Here is a 24,950-nt window from a genome sequence, read left to right on the forward strand (position 1 = left end):
TATGCATCCGAAGAAGTGGGCTGTAGCCCACGAAAGCTTATGCTCTAATAAATTTGTTAGTCTCTAAGGTGCCACAAGTACTCCTGTTCTTTTTGCGGATACAGACTAACACGGCTGCTACTCTGAAACCTGTCATTATTCTAAGTCAAAATGAATCCTTTATGTCTGAACAAGAAATAAAGGGGCCATGTGAATGTGAAAAGTAAGTATGGTATGTCCAGAAGTCTGAGAATTATGACTTATTTCTCCTCACTTTGTCTCTCCATTAGGTTCTCAGAAATTGAAAGAGCCCTAACTTGTGACAACCCAGAAGGGAAGGAAAAAATGCCTAAACAAACAGACGGGAGAGTTGCCAGTAGCACTTCAGGTACTTCATAACCATCTTTTGAATATGATTTTACTGAATAGAAAAATTTATCGTAAGTGTTTGTCATTAATTTGCTATATGTAATACAGTGCACCCGATCTAATTATGGACTATATCTCAAATTGTACATCTGATAAACTGCATCCTTGTTGGGCTGCTGTTCTTATACATCAGTGGAAACTTTCTGCTGCAGCTTATTTAGGCAATATCCTTTAGCTGAGTCCTGCAGGGGGTATGCCCTTCATTTCCCAGGGAGACTGCCTATCTAGTTACTCATGCACTAGTAAATTGGGAGCTTGCAGGAGTGTGCCTCTTTCCCTGGTCTACAGACCCTTCTAAAGTAAGTTACATGAGTTTTCTTGGTCACAGGACTAGTAAGCATTGACCAATCTCCAAAGTATAGGAGCATGTGCTAATTGTTAATTGTAACCTGCCATTCCCAAAAGTAGGGATCTGGCTCCAGAGTTCCTGAGCAAGGGCAACTTCTTCTATAATGAAAAATGCTTTCCAAGCTGTATACCAGTCAGACACTGGGCCCAGTCCTGCTTTATTGATGGTAATGGGACTAGGAGTAGGCCCTTCATTGTTAGTGAGATTCAAGTACACTTATTTTTATTTTGTTTGAGTTTATATACTCTGTAACAGTAACTCATGTGTTTGTGTTTTTAAACAGATCCCATAGAAGGATATCAATATTCACCCTATCCAGAAATTGATTGTTTTGTCCTTTCTTTAGTTAATAAAGAAGATAATCATGGAGGTACAGACCACCACCCTTTTTTTTTTTTTTTTTTTTAAGTGACAGACACATACTCTCAAGCGGTTATAAATAATTTTTAAATATACTTAATTTTCCAGGGATACGACGATGGAATTATTTTTCCTTGGAAGAACTCCTTGTTTATGACATATCCAGATATCGCTGGTGTAAAAATATTGGAAGAGCCCACAAAAGTAACAATATAATGTATGTTCTTTATGTACGTGGCATTCTCTACAAACGTTTTATTTAATAGGCACTTATACTTTGAAAGGTTTCAGATTTTCTTTTTAATAAGAAATTTTTCATTATGCAACTAGAATATCCAGAAATGCTTGAACAGAAAACAGTTCAGGGAAGGGAGTGTGTTTTTACAGCACCTAGTACAACAGAGTCCCAACCCTTACTGGGTGCTATTTACTGGAAATGGAAAGAATTTGTTCAGTTTACTCTTTAACTGAACATACATTTATACCTGTTTAGGGAGTTAGTTCCAATGGCAGAGGATAATGGGAGGTACTGACCTCAGTGGGGTCAGCATTTCACTCAAAATGTTTACTTAATCTTACTTAGTCTCTCTCATCAATATTTAGTTTACTAACTTAAGTTATTTAGAATTTGTAACCTAAAAAATTGTCATTTGATTGGCTGTTAAGAGGAGACTGTCAATTTTGACTAGAGATTGACCGTGAGAATAACCAAATGCATGCTTTAAAAAAAAAAAAAAAACCTCTTTCCACTTGAATCCTATTTCTAAATGTAAATGTTTTTCAAAAGAATGACTATTAGATTGTTTTTAACAGCAAGAGATGCACAATATTCTATTCAACCACAGCTAAAATGGTATAGTATCAAATTATGTGGTAAGATTTGTCCCATAACACAATTGCATAACCTGGATTTGCAGTAAGTACCAGAGTTTGTACAAGTGCTTTAATTAAACTCACTGCAAGAGGGAGGGTTTTAACTCACATTTTATAACTATCTTAGAAAATAAGACTACCTTAAAAGATGTTGATTTGTATATCTTTGTTCAGAATTAATGTAGCCTGAAGATAATTGTACCTCACTTTCAAAACTGTGGCTTTGAAACATACCAAAACCCTGTACATGTAAGATACTGTAAATTTTACAGTAAGATTGTGTATTTCCTCTTTTTTTACATTGCATATTATATGTAATTTCAGTTGTGAACGGGCCAGAGTGCATGTACAAAGACTATTTTAGAAACAGAGGAAGGAGATAGTGTCTTCATTCTCTGGGTGAAATCCTTGCCCTATGTGTATAATGTAGCTAATTCTGTTCTTAAGTGCCAGCCAACACTTGCATCTGTATTTTAAGGATTCTGGTAGATCTAAAAAAAGAAGTTTACTATCAAAAATGTTATGACCCTGTCTGCAGAGCTAAAAACTTCAAATCAGAAAGTAAGTATGTTTTCAATAAAATTACACTTAATCATTTCAGAAACAATAACTTTAAACAAAATATAAATGCAGTGTATTTGATTTAGGTATTCCATTACCCCCTGAGATATGTCTCCCTTTTCTTTTCAAAGAGGTATGTATTTTTTGTTCCTTTCCCCTTTCTCCATACAAAAAAAAAAAACAAACCCTGAGAAAAGGCTTAATGGTAACTCAAGTGTGTTCCAAACTGTCCTCCCTGGTAGCCCTTTAAAAGCCTTGCCTACACTAAGGGACTGATTGATTGTGCAATCTTTACTCACTTGTGAGTAGTTCCATGGATGGCAATGGGACTCATCAAGTGTAGTGACTGCATAATTGGGCCCCAAATATTTCAGAATTCCCTTGATGGTAGGAGTACTAGCAGGAGAAGTGGTAATATAGACTGGCTGTAGGCAAGGTTACCAATATTTTACTTAGACTAAGGCAAATCTCTTCCTTGTGGTCTAGCACAAGATCTTTTAATCTCTCTGGCTGTATCTACGCTAACTGACCGATACATGAGTGTCACACCTTTAAACTTCATGGAGGATTCAAAGAATATTCAGTTTTCCATTTTTCTGATGCTTAGGCAAATCCAAGTTAAACTTCAACTGGTGTTTGCCGCACACAATATGATGGTAGTATAGTTAATACATAGTCAATTGTAAATCCTATTGTCTTAGCATTAGCGGTTTAGTATTCTGAAACAACTGCTTCACATTTTTAAAATGGCAATTAAATGTCACTGACTTTGAAGACTGAAGTTAATCTTCATTTACAAAAATCCTTTGGTGTAGTGTAGTAAAGCAATAAAAAATGTTTAATGTAAATATTCAACCTTTGTAGAGAAGACTATTGGCCAAGCAACCCCTACCCTGAGCTTTATAGATAACAGCTTTTCAATAGCTGGCATTACCTCTCAACCAAACTTTTCATGGTTTATTGATCTGTGTACTGTAAGTTTATGAAGTCCTATCTGAAGCAGAACCAATTGTTGGTAAATTACACCTATTTAGCAAAAAATTCTTAGTAAGCGAATCATTACCACTTCAAGCAGTGGTTCTCAGCCGTTGGGCCACTTGTGGCCCAATCAGAACACAGCTATGGCTCATGTGACATTTGCAGGGCCACACAGGTACTCTGTGTGCGTGTAAATGTGTTATCTCCCTACAGATGAGCTAGAGCAAACTCAGTAGTGCGCTCTTGCAGCATGATTTTAAAAGCTTGCCAGTTACAAGGCACTGCTTTTAAGAACTAAATTTTGGTCCTATTGAAAACTGACTTTCATAAAATTAGGGTTTAGCTGTTTGGTAAATGCTCACAATCCAAAAAACACAAGAAACTTGCCTTGCCAGCTGACCTACACAGTGTTCATTAGAGGTGACATTTTCAAAAGTGCTCAGCCTTAGCCTAACTCTGCTCCCATTATGAAGCCAACAATAAGATCTCCCCCCAGAAATAATGAACATTTACATGTTGAATAAGTAATTTTGTTTTTTTTAAAGGAAGAATATGTACTTTTTATGGATGAGTGTGGGAACATAGAAGAAAAAGCAAAATCACCTAACCTTACAGACTTCTCAGAAAGCACATCATTAAGGATACGTCAAGAAAATAAGGAGTCTCCTGACAAGCTCTGTTCAAATACAGAATGGGACAATGTGACTGATGAGGCCTATTTTCTGGAAGCTATTGAGGATGCTGAACTTGTAGAAGCTGCAGACAAAAGTCTGACCAAGCAGAACTGTGACCTGGAAGAAATACCCGATGAGCTGCTCAGAGGTTTTAAGAAGTTTGTGGTAACAAAGTATACAACTAGCTATCAGCTAAGGTCAGCTGTTTAGATTCATTAAGATATAGTTGAGTTAGCACATTATATAAAGCCAAAGTTTGTCAGAAGTCCTGTTTACACTGCCAAAAGCAACTGATAGAACTATGCCAGCATCCTCTCTTTATATGAAAGTGCATAGTAAACTTGCCATTAGCTGTGTTTTTGTACATTCGGTTTATATGTTAATGCTATCCTATTAAACCATGTAAATCTCACCTTTAATTTTTGCTTTAAAATTCTAGCTTAGTCAATGGTGGTTTTGCCACCTGCAGCCTGGAGTGGTGCATATGGCACAAAAGCCACCCTCTCTCTTTGCAGAGGCCAAGGACTGAATAGCTACAGAAACTGAACTATCCTCTCACCCCTAGAAGTAGCTGCTCCTGGACAGGAAAGAAGCGCCATGGAAGACCCAGGTAGATCAGTTTACCCTCGTGGTACCGGTGTTGTGCAGTGTTCTAAAGCTAGACACAGGCTATCAAGCTGGTACTTCTCAGGAGCACTAAATTCAAAAAGATGCTAAGTGGACAGTGTCAACACTCAAAAAACTTCATGGACAATGATTCAGATAAAATTCACTTACTGAGGTGAGGGATGAAGTGTGGTTAAAACATGTTTCTTCCCATATATGTCCAAATGTTTAGGATTTTGCCTACAGTCTGTACTGTACTTTGTTACTTTACAAAGGGCAGGTAGGATCTCTTACCTATAAGTGGGCCTTTTTATCTAAAGTGTGCATTTACCTTTTGAGAATTTCATTATGCTCACCACCTTCTGTATGACTTGTTACAACTAAGTTGTTTTTAAAAATCTACATACTAGTTTTAGAAATATTGTATTCATTACTCATAGAATGATGCAATAATTTATGGAAGCCACTGCTAAGAATTTAGACATGTCTATTTGTAAGTTGCCTGTTACAAGCCTATCTTTATGCTACTTTAGTTGGAATTACAACTGATATTTAGTGAAAAACCCGTTATTGCTCATTCTAAAGAAAATGTCTACTCTTGTCACTTTGGTATTTCCAAATGATTACTCTGGCAATCCAATAATAAAATCCTATTACTTTTAAAGCGCTAGATTTATCACTGATTCATTGAGATCATTAATGATTTGTCATACTCTCTACTCCAGGCTGCCACGCACGCTATGTATGAGGTAGCACACTGATGTATAGTAAGTTTGAGTTGAACATTTAAGTGAAAAACCACACGTTCCCTTCACAATTGTTAGTAAATCTTTAGAAACATATCAACTTTTCTCACAAGAGGCGCATATCACTTATTTATAGAGGTGAAAGATTTAAAGTCAGAAGCAATTTAAACACATTGCTTTGTTTTATTAAATGCATATGGTAGTATTTAAATAATTGCTGCTTCTGTTATCAGAAGTTAGAGTGCAAATACAAAATCTAAATGGAACAGGAATGTCATAAACATTAAGTATATGAATACACTTAACTGATGTTAACTATGCTTAGTTGCAAGAAGGTATATTGTATAAAGCATTTAAAATTTCTCTGGCAGCTCCTTTTTCTGCAAATTCAGAACCTCTTGTAATCTTGTGCTGATATTTTGAAAATGACTTTCAGCTCTTAAAATTAGTTGAGATTCCACCAGAAGAGCAGGAATGCTGGAAGTTCCGTACTGTTGTTGGAGGAAAAAAATTACAAGGCTTTACTTTTAACTCTTTGAAAACAAACATTGGCCAATTACTTGCCTATTATCCCAAGTCTCTCATACTTGACATATTTGAAAGAGTGGATTATAATTTGATGTCACTCTCTTCAAATGTTCTATTCTGCATCTTTAAGTCAAGTTAAAGTTTGGCTATACTAAGCATAAGCAGATAGTATGTCCTAAAGTGGACGGCTTCCTTAGATTGGGAGGTCAGCATTGCCCGAGGAGAGTGTATTCCAGGCCATGACACAATTCCTGTACAGGTCTCCTACACTACTTAAAGTACATATTTGAGAAGCTCACTGTCAGTGCTATGCTGCTGAATAGACGTTTGAGCATTAAAGAGGGTTACAAAATTCACTGTGAGGTTTGAAAGTTAGCAAACACTACCATCTTGTATGTAGGGAAGTTCCTGGGCACCAGGGTTTGACCTACATCTATATTAAATAAGAAAATAAATTTACTTTGTTTCTCACTGAACTTTTAAAAAATAGTACACTACATGTGTGTCCTGGATAGAACAGCACTGAAGTTTTTGCCATGCTGTACAAGGCCTTGACAGACACCAACATAATGATATTGCTGTCTGCCCTGAATCATCATTTAGTTTCTTCTCCTAAAGAGACAAAACTTGAATTAGCTAGTGCAACGTCGTAGAATCAAGATGTACTTACAACTACTTTTTCTTGTGGGTGGTCTTCTCTGCAATTTATATACTGTTGCTGCACCTCCTTTAAATCAGTTAGGAACTGGGTTGCGTTCCTGAGAGAAGATTCTCTCTCTTGTAGTTCAGCATATTCTCTTTGTAGTTGCTTCAGTTGTGGCCCAGTCCTTAAAAACCATCAATGCTTAAGGATTGTGTTGTGAATTTTTTTCTTTCAGGAGTTACTTTGAATGTACCGTTTCTACTGAACATGACTTAATGGGGTCATAAAAGTGAGAAAAATACCAGGCTGTTGCACTGTCTGCATTTTACAATTAGGATAAATCTTTGGTAACTAATTAATAAACAGTATGCACAATTTAAAGGACCATATTGCTAAGTTTTTATCTAATAAGGACACATTTAATCTTGTCAATAATACAATAATTCTTCTGACAGGAATCCAGCAATCACATTTGTGATCAAGGGGATTCTAGGAGATGGCTTTTGCCAAGGTGTACAATTTAAAATAGACTCACACATAACATTTAAGTAAAATACAGCCAACAGTATTCTTCCTCTATTTTGAGAAATATCTTATAGTAATGGAATATGGCATTAGGCATTCTGTGACTCCACCACACCAGACTGCTGCATGTACTATCTTGGGAAATATCCTACCCCTGTAGGGGCAGTTAAAATCAGAATGTATTGCACATGTTCAAGGCTGAGTTCTATTAAGGGAATCAGGAAGTTTACCCAGCAAGATTAAGGTGAGCTATACTGGGGGTGGGAACAATGCCACACACACAGTTGCACGTTCAGAGTATGTTAGGTTAAGACTACTTAAATTTTATCTGATCATGTTCTCACCTCCAGTCATGCAGCTGGTGTATTTCTTATGGAATGTGTAGCCCAACTGGCAGACATTATCCCAAGAATTTAGAGTAGCTGGAGATAGTTTGTGAAAATGACTCCCTGTTTCTATTAGGCAGTTCCACAACTCCTGTGGAGATGGAGTGGTTAATTTTAGCTTTTGCAAATAGGAAGGAATTCATATTTTCAGCTGGTGCAGGCCGTAAATGTTTCATCTGCTATTTACACAAAGAAAGTCAGTTAATGACAAAAACAAGAGTTACCTTAGATTTTCTGGACAGTAACAGGACTCCTCAATTTCCACTGATAGCCTATTATTGTATGCTTTCAATCAGTATAATCACTATACATTTCAGCAAATGGAAACTTACCAAATTAGTTCTTCTCTAACTTCCAGCAAACGCCGTCTTTTCTTATTGATGTCTGTGATCACCTATAATACAATTAAGTGAAATAGCAGTCTTTCAAGAGTAAGACAGTTAAATGACAAGGTAGATTTCCCCCATACCCCCAACTCTGCATTCTGAATTGACAATGCTCTGGGTTCTAGACATGGAAAATCTTGAGATACCAAGTCTTACAATTTATGACAATGTAATATATGGAAGTGCTATTTTAGGTATTTTTTTTCAATAGGGTCTCTAAAATTTGTTAGAATTTTCTCTCTCCATCCATAACGTGTACTGTTGAACTCACTGTAGTACGGGATCCTTGTTCATCCAGGCAGGTAAATCCCAACATTTAAAAAAAATTTCAAGCTTTTCAGTAACATTTGGCATAAGACGCTGGTGTAGAAATTTGTTTCTTATTAATACTTATTTGGGAGGATCTCTAACTCAGGAATTGCAAAGCCAATCATAATATAGGCACCCCACATTCTCATCTATAAAAATCTTTACACCACAGTATATATTACATACACTTTCACAATTTTTTTTTATATGTAAGAATAGCATGATGTTGTTCATGTAGTACTTTAGGATCCTTCAGAATGAAAGGTGCTCTTTACATTTAAGATTTGTCTATATTCTTTAATTCAATTATTTAAGTACTTAAAACTACAGCCCTAATCCTGCAAGTTGCTCTGCACAGAACAGCTTGTAGCATTGGAGCCTAAGTTCTGGATGACTTCATAGAAAAGTTCTGATTTAGAACTTGATTTTATAAAGACAGAAGTTTAAACGAGAAAGCTTGTATGCACTGTGCGACTTGGACTGACAATCACTATTTAAAAACAGCAAAGAGTCCTGTGGCACCTTATAGTCTAACAGACGTATTGGAGCATGAGCTTTCGTGGGTGAATACCCACTTCGTCAGATGCGTGTAGTGGAAATTGCCAGAGGCAGGTATAAATATGTAAGCAAGAGTGAATCAGTCTAGAGACAACGAGGTTAGTTCAATCAGGGAGGATGAGGCCCTCTTCTAGCAGTTGAGGTGTGAACACCAAGGGAGGAGAAACTGCTTTTGTAGTTGGCTAGCCATTCATAGTCTTTGTTTAATCCTGAGCGGATGGTGTCAAATTTGCAAATAAACTGAAGCTCAGCAGTTTCTCTTTGAAGTCTGGTCCTGAAGATTTTTTGCTGCAGGATGGCTACCTTCAAATCTGCTATTGTGTGTCCAAGGAGATTGAAGTGTTCTCCTACAGGTTTTTGTATATTGCCATTCCTAATATCTGATTTGTGTCCATTTATCCTTTTACGTAGGGACTGTCCAAGTTTGGCCGATGTACATAGCAGAGGGGCATTGCTGGCATATGATGGCGTATATTACATTGGTGGACGTGCAGGTGAATGAACCGGTGATGGTGTGGCTGATCTGGTTAGGTCCTGTGATGGTGTCGCTGATGTAGATATGTGGGCAGAGTTGGTATTGGGGTTTGTTGCATGGATTGGTTCCTGAATTAGAGTTACTATGGTGCGGTGTGTAGTTACTGGTGAGAATATGCTTCAGGTTGGCGGGTTGTCTGTGGGCGAGGACTGGCCTGCCACCCAAGGCCTGTGAAAGCGAGGGATCATTGTCCAGGATGGGTTGTAGATCACTGATGATGCATTGGAGACGTTTTAGCTGGGGACTGTATGTCATGGCCAGTGGAGTTCTGTTGGTTTCTTTCTTGGGCTCATCTTGCAGTAGGAGGCTTCTGGGTACACATCTGGCTCTGTTGATCTGTTTCCTTATTTCCTCGTGCGGGTATCGTAGTTTTGAGAATGCTTGGTGAAGATGTTGTAGGTGTTGGTCTCTGTCTGAGGGGTTGGAGCAGATACGGTTGTATCTCAGTGCTTGGCTGTAGACAATGGATCGTGTGGTGTGTCCAGGATGGAAGCTGGAGGCATGAAGGTAGGCATAGCGGTCGGTGGGTTTTCGGTATAGGGTGGTGTCTAGGAAGTGGACCTCCCGTGTAGACTGGTCCAGGCTGAGGTTGATGGTGGGGTGGAAGCTGTTGAAATCGTGGTGGAATTTTTCCAGAGTCTCCTTCCCATGGGTCCAGATGATGAAGAGGTTATCAATGTAGCGTAGGTAGAGAAGGGGCGTGAGTGGACGAGAGCAGAGGAAGCGCTGTTCCAGGTCAGCCATAAAAATGTTGGCATATTGTGGGGCCATGCGGGTGCCCATAGCGGTGCCACTGGTCTGGAGGTATATATTGTCATCAAGTTTGAAATAGTTGTGTGTGAGGATAAAGTCAGAGCTCAGCAACCAGTTGTGCTGTGGCATCATCAGGGATACTGTTCCTGACAGCTTGTATTCCATCTGTGTGTGGGATGTTTGTGTAGAGAGCCTCTACATCCATGGTGGCTAGGATGGTGTTTTCTGGAAGGTCACCAATGCATTGTAGTTTTCTCAGGAAATCAGTGGTGTCATGGAGATAGCTGGGAGTGCTGGTGGCGTAGGGTCTGAGTAGAGAGTCTACATATCCATAAAGATGCATCCAGACTACATGCATCTGATGAAGTGGGTATTCACCCACGAAAACTCATGCTCCAATACATCTGTTAGTCTATAAGGTGCCACAGGACTCTTTGCTGCTTTTACAGATCCAGACTAACACGGCTACCCCTCTGATATTTAAAAACAGTATGATTAAAAACATTTTTAATGTACCAAATTATTAAATGTAATTTTACCAGGAATCCCTTCCTGTTTTCCCCTCTCAAATCTCCTTCTCCAAGAAATATTGAATTTACATTCAAAGACTAGGAGGAAGACCTAGAAAAAAGTGGTTTGAGACACTGATGGAGAACACAGAGAAGGTTGCCATCAGTGTCTGGAAGATGAACTTTACAAGAATGCTGGGAGACAAAGAACAAGTGCCGCTGACTCCACTTGATGGGAGAACGCAAAGGAAAGACGATGATTCAAATATACTAGAATTGCTGGGTGAGACTGATCTGCTGTTTTCAGGGCTGGATTAAAATATGTTTGTGAATTAGAGGTGGGAAACGTTTTTCGGACAAATAGCTTATTCAAACGACAAATGCAGTTTCGATCAACCCAAAACTGTTTGTGAATTTGATGTGAATTCATCAAATAGTTTCTGCCCAGAAGATTTTTTTGAGACTTAAATGCCAGGAGAAGGAGGCATTCCTTATAAACTTTAGCCCAAGGGTTAGAGCACTCACTGGGGACATGAGAGACTCAATTCCACCTTCTGTGTGATGGGGGATATTTGAAATCAGGTCTCCTACATTAAGAAAAATGCGCTTACCACTGGCCAATGGGATATTCTAGGTCTCTCTGCCTCTCCTACTGAAACGGTTCCACTTTGTATAAATAATTAAATAGCCACTGGAACAGGAACTTGAATGTGGGTCTCCCATCTCCTAAATGAGTGCCCTAAACCACAAACTATAAAGCAATGATACTCAGATCTCAGTGGTTCAGGAGTCAAATTAGCGATGAACATTACCCAAAAGAGCCACAGTAGTGTGATTTCATTAAGTATAGTACTATATATTCATATTTTAAACAGTATGACAGGGAAATATATATTATTCTCACAGCAAAATGACTGACCAAGTATTATTTTATCAACTACAATTGGTTATAACACAGTAAACGCATCCTGATTGCGTAATAATTAAAATCAGAATGTGTTAATATCATGTGGTCCAAAGAGCTGCAGGAGACACATTAAAGCAGCTCATAAGCCTCAGTCTGAGTATCACAGCTATAAAGTCATTCTCACTCTGTCCCAATAACTATTCATTAGTGGCAATTCATAGTTCAGTAGTGCTCACACTTTCTCTCAAGTAAGAGTACACCTTCATATAAATGAAGCACAAGGCAAAATGGAGAACCATACTATAATTAAGGCTACGTTTTAGTCACGGGTATTTTTAGAAAAAACTCATGGACAGGTTCCCGGCCAATGGGAGCTGCAAAGCCAGCACTCTGGGCGTAGGCAATGCGTAAAGCTGCCTGGCCACGCCTCTACCTAGCAGCTGAGCAAGGGGGAATGTTACTGCTTCCAGCGCACCCCCCCGGTAAGCACTGCCCAGAGCCCGTCTCACCCCATCCAGTGCCCCTGCCCCCTCCCACACCCAAACTCTGCTGCTCCTGGGGGTAGGGGCTTAGACTGCTCCAGCAGCAGCCAGTGCATCTGAGCTGCCCCTGGGCCAGGTGCACCAGCAGAAGTCACGGAGGTCACGGAATCCGTGACAAACTCGCAGCCTTAACTATAATCAGAGTACTCATTGCTTTTTTTTTTTCCCCCCCTTCCCCATTTAGTTGTAGTCACAGCATGCATCAGTAGCAAATCAATGGCAGCTCCAATAGTCATATGGTGCTTATGAAAATAAACTGACAAAGGAGTTTAAGCATACATTTTGGCTTTCCTTTTAAGTGGTACTCTGACATCATTGCTGTGAAATAAATACTGAATAGTGTGTGTCAATTTGTTTACTGTACACTACACCCAAGATTGTTAGCAGAGATCAGAATCTGGCATTTAGCATATTTTACAACTTCTAGTAATTCTTGGTTTATACAGTTTGCTCACTGGTTACTGAACTAGCACAACTGGTTAACAGTCTAGCAAGTCAGGCAAAACAACAGTTTCAAACTGGATTTTTGTTCTGTTTGATTGTATAAGTATATTACAAACAGTGTTATTCCCAGATAAAATGTGTTTCACAAACTTTATCTAGGTATATTTGTATTCTAATAATTTTAAAAACAAACATCCAAGTTTGGTTTTGCAGTTGAACATTGACTCTATACATTTCTGTCTCTAAATACAACATCGCTTCATTTAAACACTATACAAAGATCATTGCTCTATTTTACCTTAGCATTTTTTCTTTTCAAATCCTTCAGTTCCTGGACTTCTGTTATCTACAGGTAAAGGAAAACACTGTGTATTGACAGCAAAACTTTTCTGATCTTTTCTTCCCCATTCCTTTACTCTATAATCACTGCTATAAGAATTACTTTTGAAACACTTTGGCTTAAAGAAATTATTCACTGGTAATTCTGTCTGGCATGTTCTTTCCCCAGCCCAGAACAAGGATTGTTATAAAATGCTACTCTCTCCACCACCAGGAGGCAAGGCTGACACACTCTAGCTCCCTATCTAAAAATCTCAGGTTCTTTACCACCTTGTTATAGAAATGCATGAAGTTTTGTTGTCCATGCTAATAAATCATTTGAAACAAGTTTAACGTTCAACTATAATTTTAATATTGATTGTGGCAATGGTCATAAGTAAAGACCAAAATTCTCAATTTATTTCACTAAATATATCTATATTTTAAATCAATCTCCACAGCTATAATTACTGTTCTCTCCAGTCAGTGGGTGGGTAGCTCTGAAAAATCTATTGCGGAAGTCTATTCTCCATGCACTGTACATCAGAGGCCCCTTAAAACATACCCTAATTTTAAAGCCCTGAACATGGCTTCTGAGGCAGATATACAAGACGTACTGCTTGTATCTTGGCAGACCTTCAGCTCTGTAAGTCTCAACCCTTCAACTTGCATTCACTTTACAGAACTCCTTGCTCATTGGTAACTGCACAAGAGAAGGTCCTTGTCTCCCAAAAGCTAATTCAATCCTGTAATTTATTGTCTGTGAGCAAACGGCTGTGCCCAGATGGAACCCCACTGGAGTTCTTGCACAGGTGCAGTAGTCTGTCCATGTGCAGCAAGTTGGAGCAACAGTGATTAAAGGTTTTATTTCTTAATTCATTCATAACTCACACGGTGGATTAATTTTAAGACGCCCTGAGATGCATCAGTAAAAAACTATATAAAAAAGTAGTAGGTGTACAAGTATTCTGACTAAAATTTTACAACCACCTCTACACAAATGTTTTTATATTTACTACTATACTTACAGTATTAGTGAGTTGGTCCTTGAAGCCAGAATAGAAGCCCTCAATAGCTTCCCTGCAAATCCTAGACTCCACCCTTTGTCTGGAAGTTGGGGAGGAAGGGAGTAAAATGAAACCACAGTTGGGTTAGTATAGGAAAAAGGTATCTGTGCTTATCTGAGTATTTCCTTTCTTCAAGTAGCAAGATCTACAGATTCTAACATTGGACTTTGAGTATAGGAGGCAGAGAGAGAGACCTGTCCCTTACTGGCAACAGCCTAGCTCTTCCCCTTGAAGAGTTTACCAGTTGTGATGACTTCTGCAGCCAAGAATTTTAGTGCATTCAACTTTTCCCCCACCCCCCTTTTTTATGATTAGCATATGACTACTGCAGACCTAAGGAAAGAAAACATTGGGTTGGTTTTTAAATCAAAAGTTTTTGGTTTTTTCATTCGTCCCAAGTTCACCTGGGACTGGTTAATTCTTTGGACATTGCTACTTGAAGAAAGGAAAGTTTCCTATTCTTCAATGAGGCAAGGTCCACAAAAATTAGCACTGGGATTTTAAGAGCAATGAGACCTTCTGGGCAGCAGGAGGTAATGCCAATAATAAACTACATATAGGGCTTCCCTTCTGCACTTTTTCTAACTTGCCTAGTGAAATAGTACATCATGAAGCACTGTTCTTTTTAGGGGTAAATCCACCCAAGCTTGCAAGTCAAATATGTAGAATTTAGCTAACTTGTGGGACCACTACCAGTGTTTTTTCACAAGTGCTAAGAATTAAGAAGTTATACAGTTATTAATTAACTACAGGATAGATGTTTTATATTGAATAAGCGCTTCAATTCTGATTAAGAGACCTAAACAGCAGATTGAGAACATCAAAACCCTGTTAAGACAAAAATCGCATATTAAGTGAGCCTCAAAGCTGACTGCTTCAACAGAAATCAAAGAGTCCATGAAACCAGCTTAACAAATGTAGGATATTTCCAGCCTCTCCGGGGTCTTGATAGATCAATGTGCATCTTCAAGCAGATATTGAGATATATCGTGTTCCGAAATAGCTCTCCAATCACAATAGCTATCCATAATGCAATATTATTTATATTTGGGCAACACCAAATCTGAGGCCAACCTCCCTAGTATCACAGCTTAAAGAAAATGCCATTTGTATATCAGAAACTATAGTCAGTCATCTAATACAGCCTCAAGCAAACTAAATACATTATGTCAATTTGGAGTTTTCAGTCCAAGGAAAGCAAGATATTTACTTGTAGTCTGCAGTTATCTTCTCATACTCAGCCAGAACAACATCCAATTCTGTAATATCTTGGGGAAATCTTTTCAGCCCTTTCGGGCACCAAATCTGTATAGAACATGGGCTATCATCAGCTGAAACAAAAGAAATGACTAGTTAAAATAAATATGAAATGAAAATGTTTGTTTTAAAATAATTTAATGCTACACAAACTGACTTGCGTATTAACTTTTTAACAAATTAGAATTTTCTAAAATGGTAATTATTTCACTTGTCTAAGATATATGCCAGCTACCTAGAAATTATTATGCAAATTTTAAATTAAAACAATGTGTGAAAAAGTAACATAAATCTTATTTCATAGTCTAGTGATATACAGTAAGGGAACCTTAAGGTGGGTTTTGCATAAATAACTAAGGTACATTGGTGATTGTTAAAAATAAATTTTACTTTTACATCCAAGATTCTGAATGTCACCAACTCTGCTCAGTAGTGAAATACAAAATCCTGAAATATACAAGGTCTGATGCACATATTTTACTTTGCAAGAAAGTCTGCATTATTACACTCAAGGCATTTAATATAAAGCTTAAAGTCTACAGTTTTTCTGAAACATACACAATGTTGATGTATGAAGGGTATATAGACACCTATTTGGGACAAACCACTCCTGGCCACTATGAGTTATACAGCCCTCCCAAACTCATGCTGATGAAGTCTTTATATCACACCATCATGTATATATTGCATTTGTTAAGGGAAAACTATTTTATGAATGTTTTAGAGGGTTCTTAAGAACTGAACTGGGAACATATTTTATTTATCTCCATATATAAAGCTAACTGCATAACCCCAACTGGGCAGGATCCAGAGGGAGTCAGAAAAACATCTGAAAACAATATCAAATAGTTTGTCTATACCTAAAATGGTCACAATCTTGAAACCCAGTATCTCATGATGTTACTGTACTAGTGAGTGAGTGCTGAGTCCAACTATATAAGAATTTCCCTATTCCAATTATATAAGGCTCCCATTTCTAGCCTTACTGGGATGCAAAATACCAGATATCAAAACTATTTTTAGGAAAACTTATTAATGGCTAATGAGAAAAAGTTACAAGGAAGTTTAAAATTATGAAGAGAAAAGTATCAAATTCCTTTTACCAGAAGGATCTAATGCACTCTTTTGTGAAGACTTCTTTGGTTTCACATGGGATTTAACACTGTTCTTGGGCTTCTACAATACAAAATGCAGATTAACTTTCAAGAACAATTACGTTCAACCATTTTAAACCCATAATTATAATTAACTATTTCTAATGATAGCAGTTGGTAGTAACACTAGTGTAGAACAACCACAGGCATTTTAACAACTGTGTAGTCTAGATCAGCTCTGTGCAGAGTTTTGACAACATTGATAATGCTGCCAGTGAACAAGTGATGCCAGATTGCATCACCAGTGATATCAACAGTGGGAATATTTTGAAGAGAAATGCAGTTGGCAATATTATTGGGTGACCTTATTGAAATGAATGTATCTTTGGGGTCCATTGTATTAAATGAATGATTTATTATTGTGGTCCAGAAGTGTATGTAACCTCTTGAGGGGGTGGAGATGTGGCACCTGTGGGTTCAGAGGACAATACTGAACAAAGCATCAGATAAGAATAGACTTTCAGAACAAAAAGTGTTAAGTGGTTTTCCTGGGGATTCTCTAGGGCAGTGGTTTTCAAAGTGTGGGTCACGACCCAGAACTGGGTTGTGGAATGGAAGGGACTGGGTCGCAGTAGCTCTGGTCAGCACGGCCGATTGGGCTGTTAAAAGTCCTGTCGACAGTGCTGCCCGGCTAAGCCAAGCTAGTCCCTATTTGTTCCAACACCATGCTGCGCCCTGGAAGCGGCCAGCAGCAGGTCTGGCTCCCAGGTGGGGGGGCCACGGCACTCCACATGCTGCCCCCGCCCAGAGCACCAGCTCCGCACTCCCATTGGCCAGTTACCGGTCAATAGGAATTTGGGGGAGGGGTGGTGCCTGCGGGCGAGAGCCACATGGAGTCGATTGCACGCTTCCGCCTAGGAGTCGGACTTGCTGCTGGCTGCTTCCAGGAAACCTGCCTCTGCATCCCCTGCTGTGCTGTTGACTGGGAGCCACCTGAGGTAAACCTGTGCCCCAATCCCCTGCCCCAGCCCTGAGACCCTCCAAACCCAGAGCCCCCTCTTACACCCCAAACCCCTCATCCCTGGCCCCAGCCCAGAGCCCTGACCCCCCTCCTGCACCCCAACCCCCTGCCCTAGCCCAGAGCCCCCCCACACCCTGAACCCTTCATTCCCAGCCCCACCCCTCACCCCAGCCCTCTTCCCTAGCCCTGAGCCCCTCCCACACACCAAATCCCTCATCCCCAGCTCCACTGGGTCGTGGGCATCAACAATGTTCTTCAACTGGGTTGCCAGAAAAAAGTTTGAAAACCACTGCTCTAGGGACATCTGGTTATGCAAAAACCTAGCCTTTTGAAGCTAAGTCCTGAGGAGTGGGCCATTGTCTGCTGATCACCTGTTGCATGAGACCAAGATCAAAGGCCCAACTGAACTATTCATGGTGGTTCTGGTTCTGAATCTGAGACAGTTATGAACTTGTAGACACAGGGATCACCCAGTTGTGGGTTTTCAAGGACTGACACCAACTGAGCCCAAAGTTGGAGCGACCTTTGGTAAGCTTTTCAGCATGAGTGTAGGTTCTTTTATTGTTTTTAATGTTTTCTCTGTAATGCTTTCCCCTCAAGAATAAATGGACTTCTAAAGAGTTGTGCAGTAACTTATGACTGCAGGCATAACCTCTGGAGAGAAAGCAAAGCACAGACACTGGCCAGTTTAGGCAGTTTGGCTTGCTGGGGATATCACAGTATAGACAGGGAACTGTGACATCTGGAAAAAACCCAATCAGTAGGGAGAGAGATGTGGATCTCTGCCCAAGAGAGGTGACAGCTGAAAAGCCAGAAGCTTAGCACTGAGGGCTTGAGGGATCACAGAGGGGGAATATGGGTGCAGTTGCCTTGAACTATGACAGGTATCACACGTGAAGCTGCAGAAGGTGAGAGTATTTTGAAGAGAAATGCTAGAGTAGACAAGACCTCTGTGTTCAGTTTTCCCTCTGTCCTACCCCCTCACACCCAAAGCTATTTTTCTTTCCTGAATACAAACATTCTCCCTCTTTTTAAACAGATGAGAGGGATCACTATATGTTTTAGTGCTTAATTCTCAGGAGAAAAGATTTTAGAGGCATTTTTGATAGATTTTGTAGTTGGGACAACTTTTACCTTTTGTGCATTCAACTTCTTCACTAAATGTGTAACCTTATTTGATATGCTGCTTTCTGAAGAGCTGTCCCTCAGTGCTAATGCAGATGGTAACTTAGATTCCTCCACATTGGTCTTGGCGTTTCCTGATATCTATATAAAGAATAATTTAAAATAAATCTTCAGATTTTTAAAAGTGCAAAAGAAAAAAGGCATCAACAGTAACAGTCTGAAAGATCTAAACTCTACTGCTTTAAAACTATAATAAGAACTTTTAAAGAAAGTTTGAGATGTCATGAGCAATCAAAACTACTACAGTATCCTGTGATGGTTTCAAAACTACATTTGAAGGTCTTTTAAAAAAAAAACAATTATTCACACTACATATTTCTGAACACTAAAAGTCAACATTAGTTTTGACTCTTTTCTGGCAGGCCAGCAATAACTACACAGTAGGGCTCCACACAGGAAGTTCTTGGTGTGAAAGACAGTAGGATTGTGTGAGCGTAGTGAATTTAACACACCAGTCAGGTCAACATGCAAGACTTATATGGTGCACTACTGCATAGCTTCTCTCATTAAAAACTGACTGGCAGAAATCTGCCACTTTAATAGACAGCTTCCAGGCTGACAGAAGATAAGATTAGAAAATGTGACAAGAGAACTTTTAAGTATCAAGAGACTAAGTGTGGTGGAAATGCAATGCGTAAGCGCATTGAAGGAAAGCCACTCATAAGTGTGTCAAGTTGATTAGCACCAATATAAGTTTTAAAAATTAGTTTTAGTAATTAACTGAAAATTCTACTCTTACAAGTCTGTTGTAACTTTAATACTGGATAAGTAGTAAAGAATTATTCCTTATTTATCTATCTATATTTCCTTAAGAATGACAATATATTTCATAAGTAAACATTCTTTTTGTTAAGAAAAAACCTGCTGCACATCAAGTAAGGAAGACATGGACTAATGGTCTGGTAGAATCCAGGAACTCCTGAGTTCTAATCCTTGCTCTGACACTCCATCGGTGGCCTTGGGCATTGCACTTAATACTTGCCCATCTCACAGGCGTGTTTTGAAGATTAATTATCTATGATGCTCTTCAGATTAAAATAACTACACAAGTGCTAAGGACTGTCAAACCCTTTCCTCTGTCTAATCTGAATATGGCATAGAATATGTTCTCAATAAAAGTTATTGATATATTCTTACAAACCTTTTTCTGTATCTTATTCTCCTTCAGGGACTCATCTTCAGAATCCTCTGTCTCTGATTTGTTATCTTCAGGCATTTTCAAGCTACACTGATTTTTTCTAGAATAAAGATGAGCAATAAAAACTTTCCTGACACAATTAAAAAAAAAAAAATCTGTATCCATGTGTAACCCATTACATGCTAACCAACGGGTTGCACATTTGTCCTCAATATGCTTTATTTAAACCACAAAACCAAGGGTTCATTAGTGACCTAATGGAGGTGGTTCTGTACGACCTTGCAGGAATCCCAGGTTTAATTTCTTCTCAGTTTTCAATTCCCAAGTAATCAGGTTCAAGAAGTGCTGCAGCAGCCACATATCCCTCAACAGCAACCCCCACTGTCAGTTTAAGAAACAGAGTTAAAAGGCTCTGAAAGAGTTCAGCCTGGTGCTGACTGGCCATAAAGATGCCTGTGTTGCCTGGGCCCCAAAAGCAAATGAGGTACACTTGGGAAATTGGGATGGAGGGGCTGGGGGAAAAATGATCTTCAGGAGTTCAACAGGGATGCAAAAGGTTCCCTGAAAGATCAAACCCACTATTTTTTTTTGTCTTGATAAGTTCATTCAAGCAAGCATTACTTCATATTTATACCAAATCTGTTTTAACAAAGCAGAAGTGTATGAACAAAAATTGTTTTACAATAATTTGAAATGAAGAGGAATTTTCTCAAAACTATATCAGACTCAAAGCAAATTAGATTCCCTTTCAATTGTTTTTTCTAATATTTTCTTTGCCATTTTTGCTGAATAGTAGTCATTTGCAAATAGAAGTCTCACTAATGGATCAAATTTTTTTTTAATAAGCCTTTCACTTCTTCCAACACAATCCTGACACCCACAACATTACAGTAAGAAAGTCTTAACATACACAGATGTAAGTTATAAGCAGTACATGGTTGGCATAGTGCAAGCCAGAATTCTTTTCCCTCCGACCTGCTGACTGCTTGGACGGTTTTAAGCAGCAGCATTTTAAAAGACAGCAATTGAGATAGAATGAGGACATTTTTCACCATTTAAAGTCTCTCTTGAAATAATGGGATGATCCTGAGATCACACCAACGTACAAAAGCAAGCTTAAGTTTTCCAAACATTGTCTAATAGTTTTCCAGGACTGGAAAATATTTTATGTTCACTGTACCTTGTTTCTGCATTTTTCCCTTGTGGAGATGAATCACTAGCTGACATGTGTTCCTCTTCCTGCAATTCCACATTCCCACCAGCATCTACAGCAGTGCTGTGTAAAGGGTGATCTATATACAACAGAAAAACAAACACAGAAGTTTGCAACTTTGTCTGCTTAGGCAAAGCACTTGGCTACACTAGCACTGTTTTCCTATATTTCATACAATTGGGCATTGTTATGATTTGTATGTCTACCATGTGTCTCTTTCAAATTAAGTCTTATTTAAAAATACACTGTTTAAAATTTTTGAGAGAAGAAACTTGGGAAGAGCAAGTGGTGTCTATCAATGGGCCCCACATGAAGCATGAAAAGTGGTTTTAATATTTCACCAGAAAATAATTTATATATGGTTGAGAATAAGATCTTTCCTTTTAACAATATTTGAAAGTGACAGGACAATGCCTCTTCTCCTTGCAAATGTTTAAAAATATCTCCACATATATTCTTAGGATTGCAGAACAGTTTCTCTTCACAGTTCTCATCACCTACAAGCACAAGAATGGAGGAAGATGACAAACACCCAAGAACCATGAAAACACTGCCGTTTTATATACGACCACCTTACAAGGGATGTTCTGCTATGTACTTCCAGGTTTACTATCTGGAATTTACCAATTTTAAACTTTTATATAGCACCTTTCACTGTGGTATATAAGCACTACTCAAAATTAAAGAGTACAAAAGCCCAAAACAAAGAGGTAATTTTCCCTTGTCATTCCCATAGGCAAGGAGTGACACTGAGGCTTTTCTTTATGGTTTTTAAAATAACTTATATGCAAGATAACTTGTAAAAATAATGTATTAAACAATTTTAAAAAGTTAAATACTAACCAAATGAATCATCAGGCTCCTCAACTTGCCCAGTCTCAGTTATCTTCAGTATCCTTGAGACATCCGGTTCCTCACATGGAAGTAATTTACTGTGAGGATGGGACTTAGCTTTGTATTCCTGGGTGGGTATTAAAGCAATGTCTTCTACATCCAACTTTCCAATGTAAAACAAATTAAATATAATGACAACAAATTTAAAATACTTGATTAGAATAGTATTTAGAATTCAAATTTAAAATAGAATCCATGACACTGAGCTATGGTGCAAAACATTTGAAAGGGGACATGCATGTATTTTCTTTTTTACACTTATTTTTCGTGAGAAAAATGTAGGTAAAAGTGAAGTAATACATATTACTATTTTGTATTATGCTATAACAGTAGTTTTAGTAGTACATTATAAAACTTGTAAGAAGTGTTACTTTAGACACAAAAGATCAGCACATTCTAAGAACTAATCTCTTTTCAAAAATCTGATTTTTTTTCCTTCAGACAAGGGGGGACATTTTCAGCCACCCCCCTTGTTATTCATATTACTATTGTGTGTCTAGTCGTGGATTTCCACTGCTGCAAAACTTGCATGTTAAAAAATGAAATAATTTTAATTTGCTGAAAGTTCCAAACAGCAAGTATAAGTAGATCATTCAGCACAAGTTGCTCTATATTAGGAGAACAGGGGAAAAGGCATGCTTAAAAGTCACCTGTAGGCTAAATTATTGGCCCAACCAGCCTGTCAGTTTTATGTATGTAACTCCCATTGATTTCAGTGAGAGTTGTGCAGGTGCAAACGAAGATCAGGGAATGAAGGGACATCAATCACCTGCATTTCTATTCTACAAGCATAATATAGTTTCCCAAGTTAAACTTTACGGTTTTCATTTTGGCAACTGTTCTGGATGGTCTCTATTTTTATCATGGGATAGTTATCAAATCTTTGTCCGGATTTGAAAATTAGCATCACATTTTCAAGCAAACTGTCCATTTTACCACAAGGCACATCACTCTCACAAAAGCTGCAAAGCAGCGAGATTACAAAACACAGTTCCCACAGAGGATGAAAGCTCATCCATGCAGGCAGACCCCTATGCCCACACATAAGGGTTAGCTTTCAGGATATAGACCAGGGTTGGGCAAACTTTTTCACCCGAGGGCCACATCGGGGAATAGAAATTGTATGGCGGGCCATGAATGCTCACAAAATTGGGGTTGGGGTGCGGGAGGGGGTGAGGGCTCTGGTTGGGGGTGTGGGCTCCAGGGTGGGGCCAGAAATGAGGAGCTCAGGATACGGGAGGGGGGTGCAGGCTGGGGCGGGTGAGTGGGATGCGGGGGGTGTGTGTGCGTGCGCGCTCTCCTGCTGGGGGCGCAGGCTCTGGGGTGGGGCTGGGGATGAGGAGTTTGGGGTGTAGGAAGATGCTCTGGGCTTGGGACAGAGGGGTTTGGAGGGCGGATCAGGGCTGGGGCAGGGGGTTGGGCTGTGGGAAGGGGTACAGGCTCCAGCTGGGGGTGCAGGCTTTGGGGTGGGGCTGGGGTGCTCTGGGCTGGGATCAAGGGGTTTGGCAGGCGGGAGGGGGATCAGGGCTGGGGCAGGGGTTTGGGGTGTGGGGAGAGGCTCAGGGGTGCAGGCTCTGGGCGGCACTTACCTCAAGTGGCTCCCAGAAGCAGCGGCATGTCCCTTCTCTGGCTCCTACACAGAGGCGCAGCCAGGAGGCTCTGCACGTTGCCCCATCCACAGGCACTGCCCCTGCAGCTCCCATTGGAGCGCCGGAGGGGGCTATTGGAGCACATAGGAGCCAGAGGGGGGCCATGCCACTGCTTCCAGGATCTGCGTGGAGCGGCCCCTGACCCTGCTCCCCGGCTGGAGCGGGGCAAGCCCCAGACCCCACTCCCCAGCAGGAACTTGAGGGCCGGCTTAAAACGACTGGTAGGCCAGATCCGGCCCGTGGACCGTACTTTGCCCACCCCTGATCTAGACCTTCAACAGCATGGCACATTTATACTTTATTATTTTTAATTGACTGCAAAATTAAGGTAACTTACATCCAGTTTATTTCTTTTCAATGTTTTCTTTGAGGTCTTCTCACTATTAAATATGTATAAAATAAATTAAATGTACAGTTGAATATACTGAAGTTATTTAAAAATAACTCCACTATAAACCTACTCTCTTTTTCTCTTCATTCCTGCATCAGAATCAGGGCTACATTACATTATTACATTACCCGTGTCTAGCTTCTTAACAACAGAGCTTAACCCAAATGACAAAGGAAATGCTCAAATATAAGTTTAATATTATATATTTACTTTTTAAAGAAAAAAAATAACCAGGACTTACTCCTCAACAGACTTCTATTTAGGCAATACTTAATAAGAGGAGGGGCATGAATGGCATAAACCCAAGCGCTACTGTTTCTCCAAAGGGTAAACAGTTTACAGAGGGCCTTTGTTAGCAAGAAGTTAACTGCTCTTTTCTTGGTTCAGCTAATCTGGCCAATTATTAGTGGGGATTAGAGCCATCTCTCTCCTCCTATTCCCTACCCACCCCCTGCAGAGAAAAAGCAAGTGAGAGAGTAGCCCTGCTTACTTCTACGTGACCAAACCTAAGGTCCAGGTAGCCTGCATAGTGTTGGGTGTCTCATGCAAGTCACAGTCTAGCCCAAAATTAGGCAACTGGATATTTTGCATTAAATTTAGGACCACTTCTATTACCCCCCCAAAAGAAAACTGTACTGCTGCTACAGATGATGATTAAATAGCAGTTTCAGAGTGAATTTCATACATGAAAGGGAAAAAACAAACTAGCGCTTTTTTGTTAAAGCAAATTAAATTTGAACGCAAGCCATAATAATCAAAAATATCTTAATACAATATGCTAATTCAGAACATCTGAACAGTCAACACTTACAAGACTGGCATGCCACTGAAAGTTGGCATGCCACTGAAAATTATTACCTGTGGATTTGGAATAGGATTTTCAATTTGACTGATGACCTGAATGTCATGCTAATTGGGGCACTTGTAGGAAAGAGGTATATTACAAATGGTCCATTACCTCCACTAGTTAGTGGCAATATTGTTTGAGCAGGGTTTTCTGTTTGTTTGTTTTCTACTTAATATTTGCCAGGCGATTTCAATTTTGAAAATTAGCTAGTTTAAGAGAAATATGTTGTATGAAAAAGTTCCGTTTCATGCTTAAAAAATTTAATGTACAACACCTATATTTTCATACTATATACA

General features: G+C 39.3%; 2 protein-coding genes across 8 annotated transcripts in view; one reads left to right on the forward strand and one right to left on the reverse strand.

Moving 5' to 3' along the window:
* The window catches only part of PRIMPOL (primase and DNA directed polymerase), a 41,213-nt gene extending 35,567 nt beyond the window's left edge, over positions 1-5,646 (forward strand). For 2 of the 4 annotated variants that reach the window (XM_026647897.1, XM_026647898.1), the window contains exons 9-14: positions 270-367; positions 1,041-1,127; positions 1,226-1,334; positions 2,469-2,551; positions 2,638-2,684; positions 4,075-5,646. In XM_026647897.1, the coding sequence (XP_026503682.1) occupies positions 270-367; positions 1,041-1,127; positions 1,226-1,334; positions 2,469-2,551; positions 2,638-2,684; positions 4,075-4,413 (763 nt within the window). In that variant the 3' untranslated portion in view covers positions 4,414-5,646. The remainder of the gene's footprint in view (positions 1-269; positions 368-1,040; positions 1,128-1,225; positions 1,335-2,468; positions 2,552-2,637; positions 2,685-4,074) is intronic. The other 2 variants (XM_026647899.1, XM_026647900.2) reach the window with 2 other exon arrangements.
* A 72-nt stretch (positions 5,647-5,718) lies between these two features.
* The window catches only part of CENPU (centromere protein U), a 25,255-nt gene continuing 6,023 nt past the window's right edge, over positions 5,719-24,950 (reverse strand). For 3 of the 4 annotated variants that reach the window (XM_024194309.2, XM_024194303.3, XM_024194294.3), the window contains exons 3-14: positions 23,754-23,796; positions 21,717-21,870; positions 20,841-20,952; positions 19,664-19,760; positions 18,472-18,603; positions 16,326-16,398; positions 15,176-15,296; positions 13,927-14,005; positions 12,879-12,926; positions 7,970-8,031; positions 6,754-6,910; positions 5,719-6,046 (exon numbers count right to left, since the gene is read on the reverse strand). In XM_024194309.2, coding sequence (XP_024050077.1) covers positions 5,909-6,046; positions 6,754-6,910; positions 7,970-8,031; positions 12,879-12,926; positions 13,927-14,005; positions 15,176-15,296; positions 16,326-16,398; positions 18,472-18,603; positions 19,664-19,760; positions 20,841-20,952; positions 21,717-21,870; positions 23,754-23,796 — 1,216 coding nt within the window. In that variant the 3' untranslated portion in view covers positions 5,719-5,908. The remainder of the gene's footprint in view (positions 6,047-6,753; positions 6,911-7,969; positions 8,032-12,878; positions 12,927-13,926; positions 14,006-15,175; positions 15,297-16,325; positions 16,399-18,471; positions 18,604-19,663; positions 19,761-20,840; positions 20,953-21,716; positions 21,871-23,753; positions 23,797-24,950) is intronic. The other variant, XM_024194318.3, reaches the window with a different exon arrangement.

This window comes from Terrapene carolina, unplaced genomic scaffold (assembly GCF_002925995.2).
Source record: "Terrapene carolina triunguis isolate 2854851 unplaced genomic scaffold, T_m_triunguis-2.0 Scaffold66, whole genome shotgun sequence".
In the NCBI taxonomy this organism is placed as follows: domain Eukaryota; kingdom Metazoa; phylum Chordata; order Testudines; family Emydidae; genus Terrapene; species Terrapene triunguis.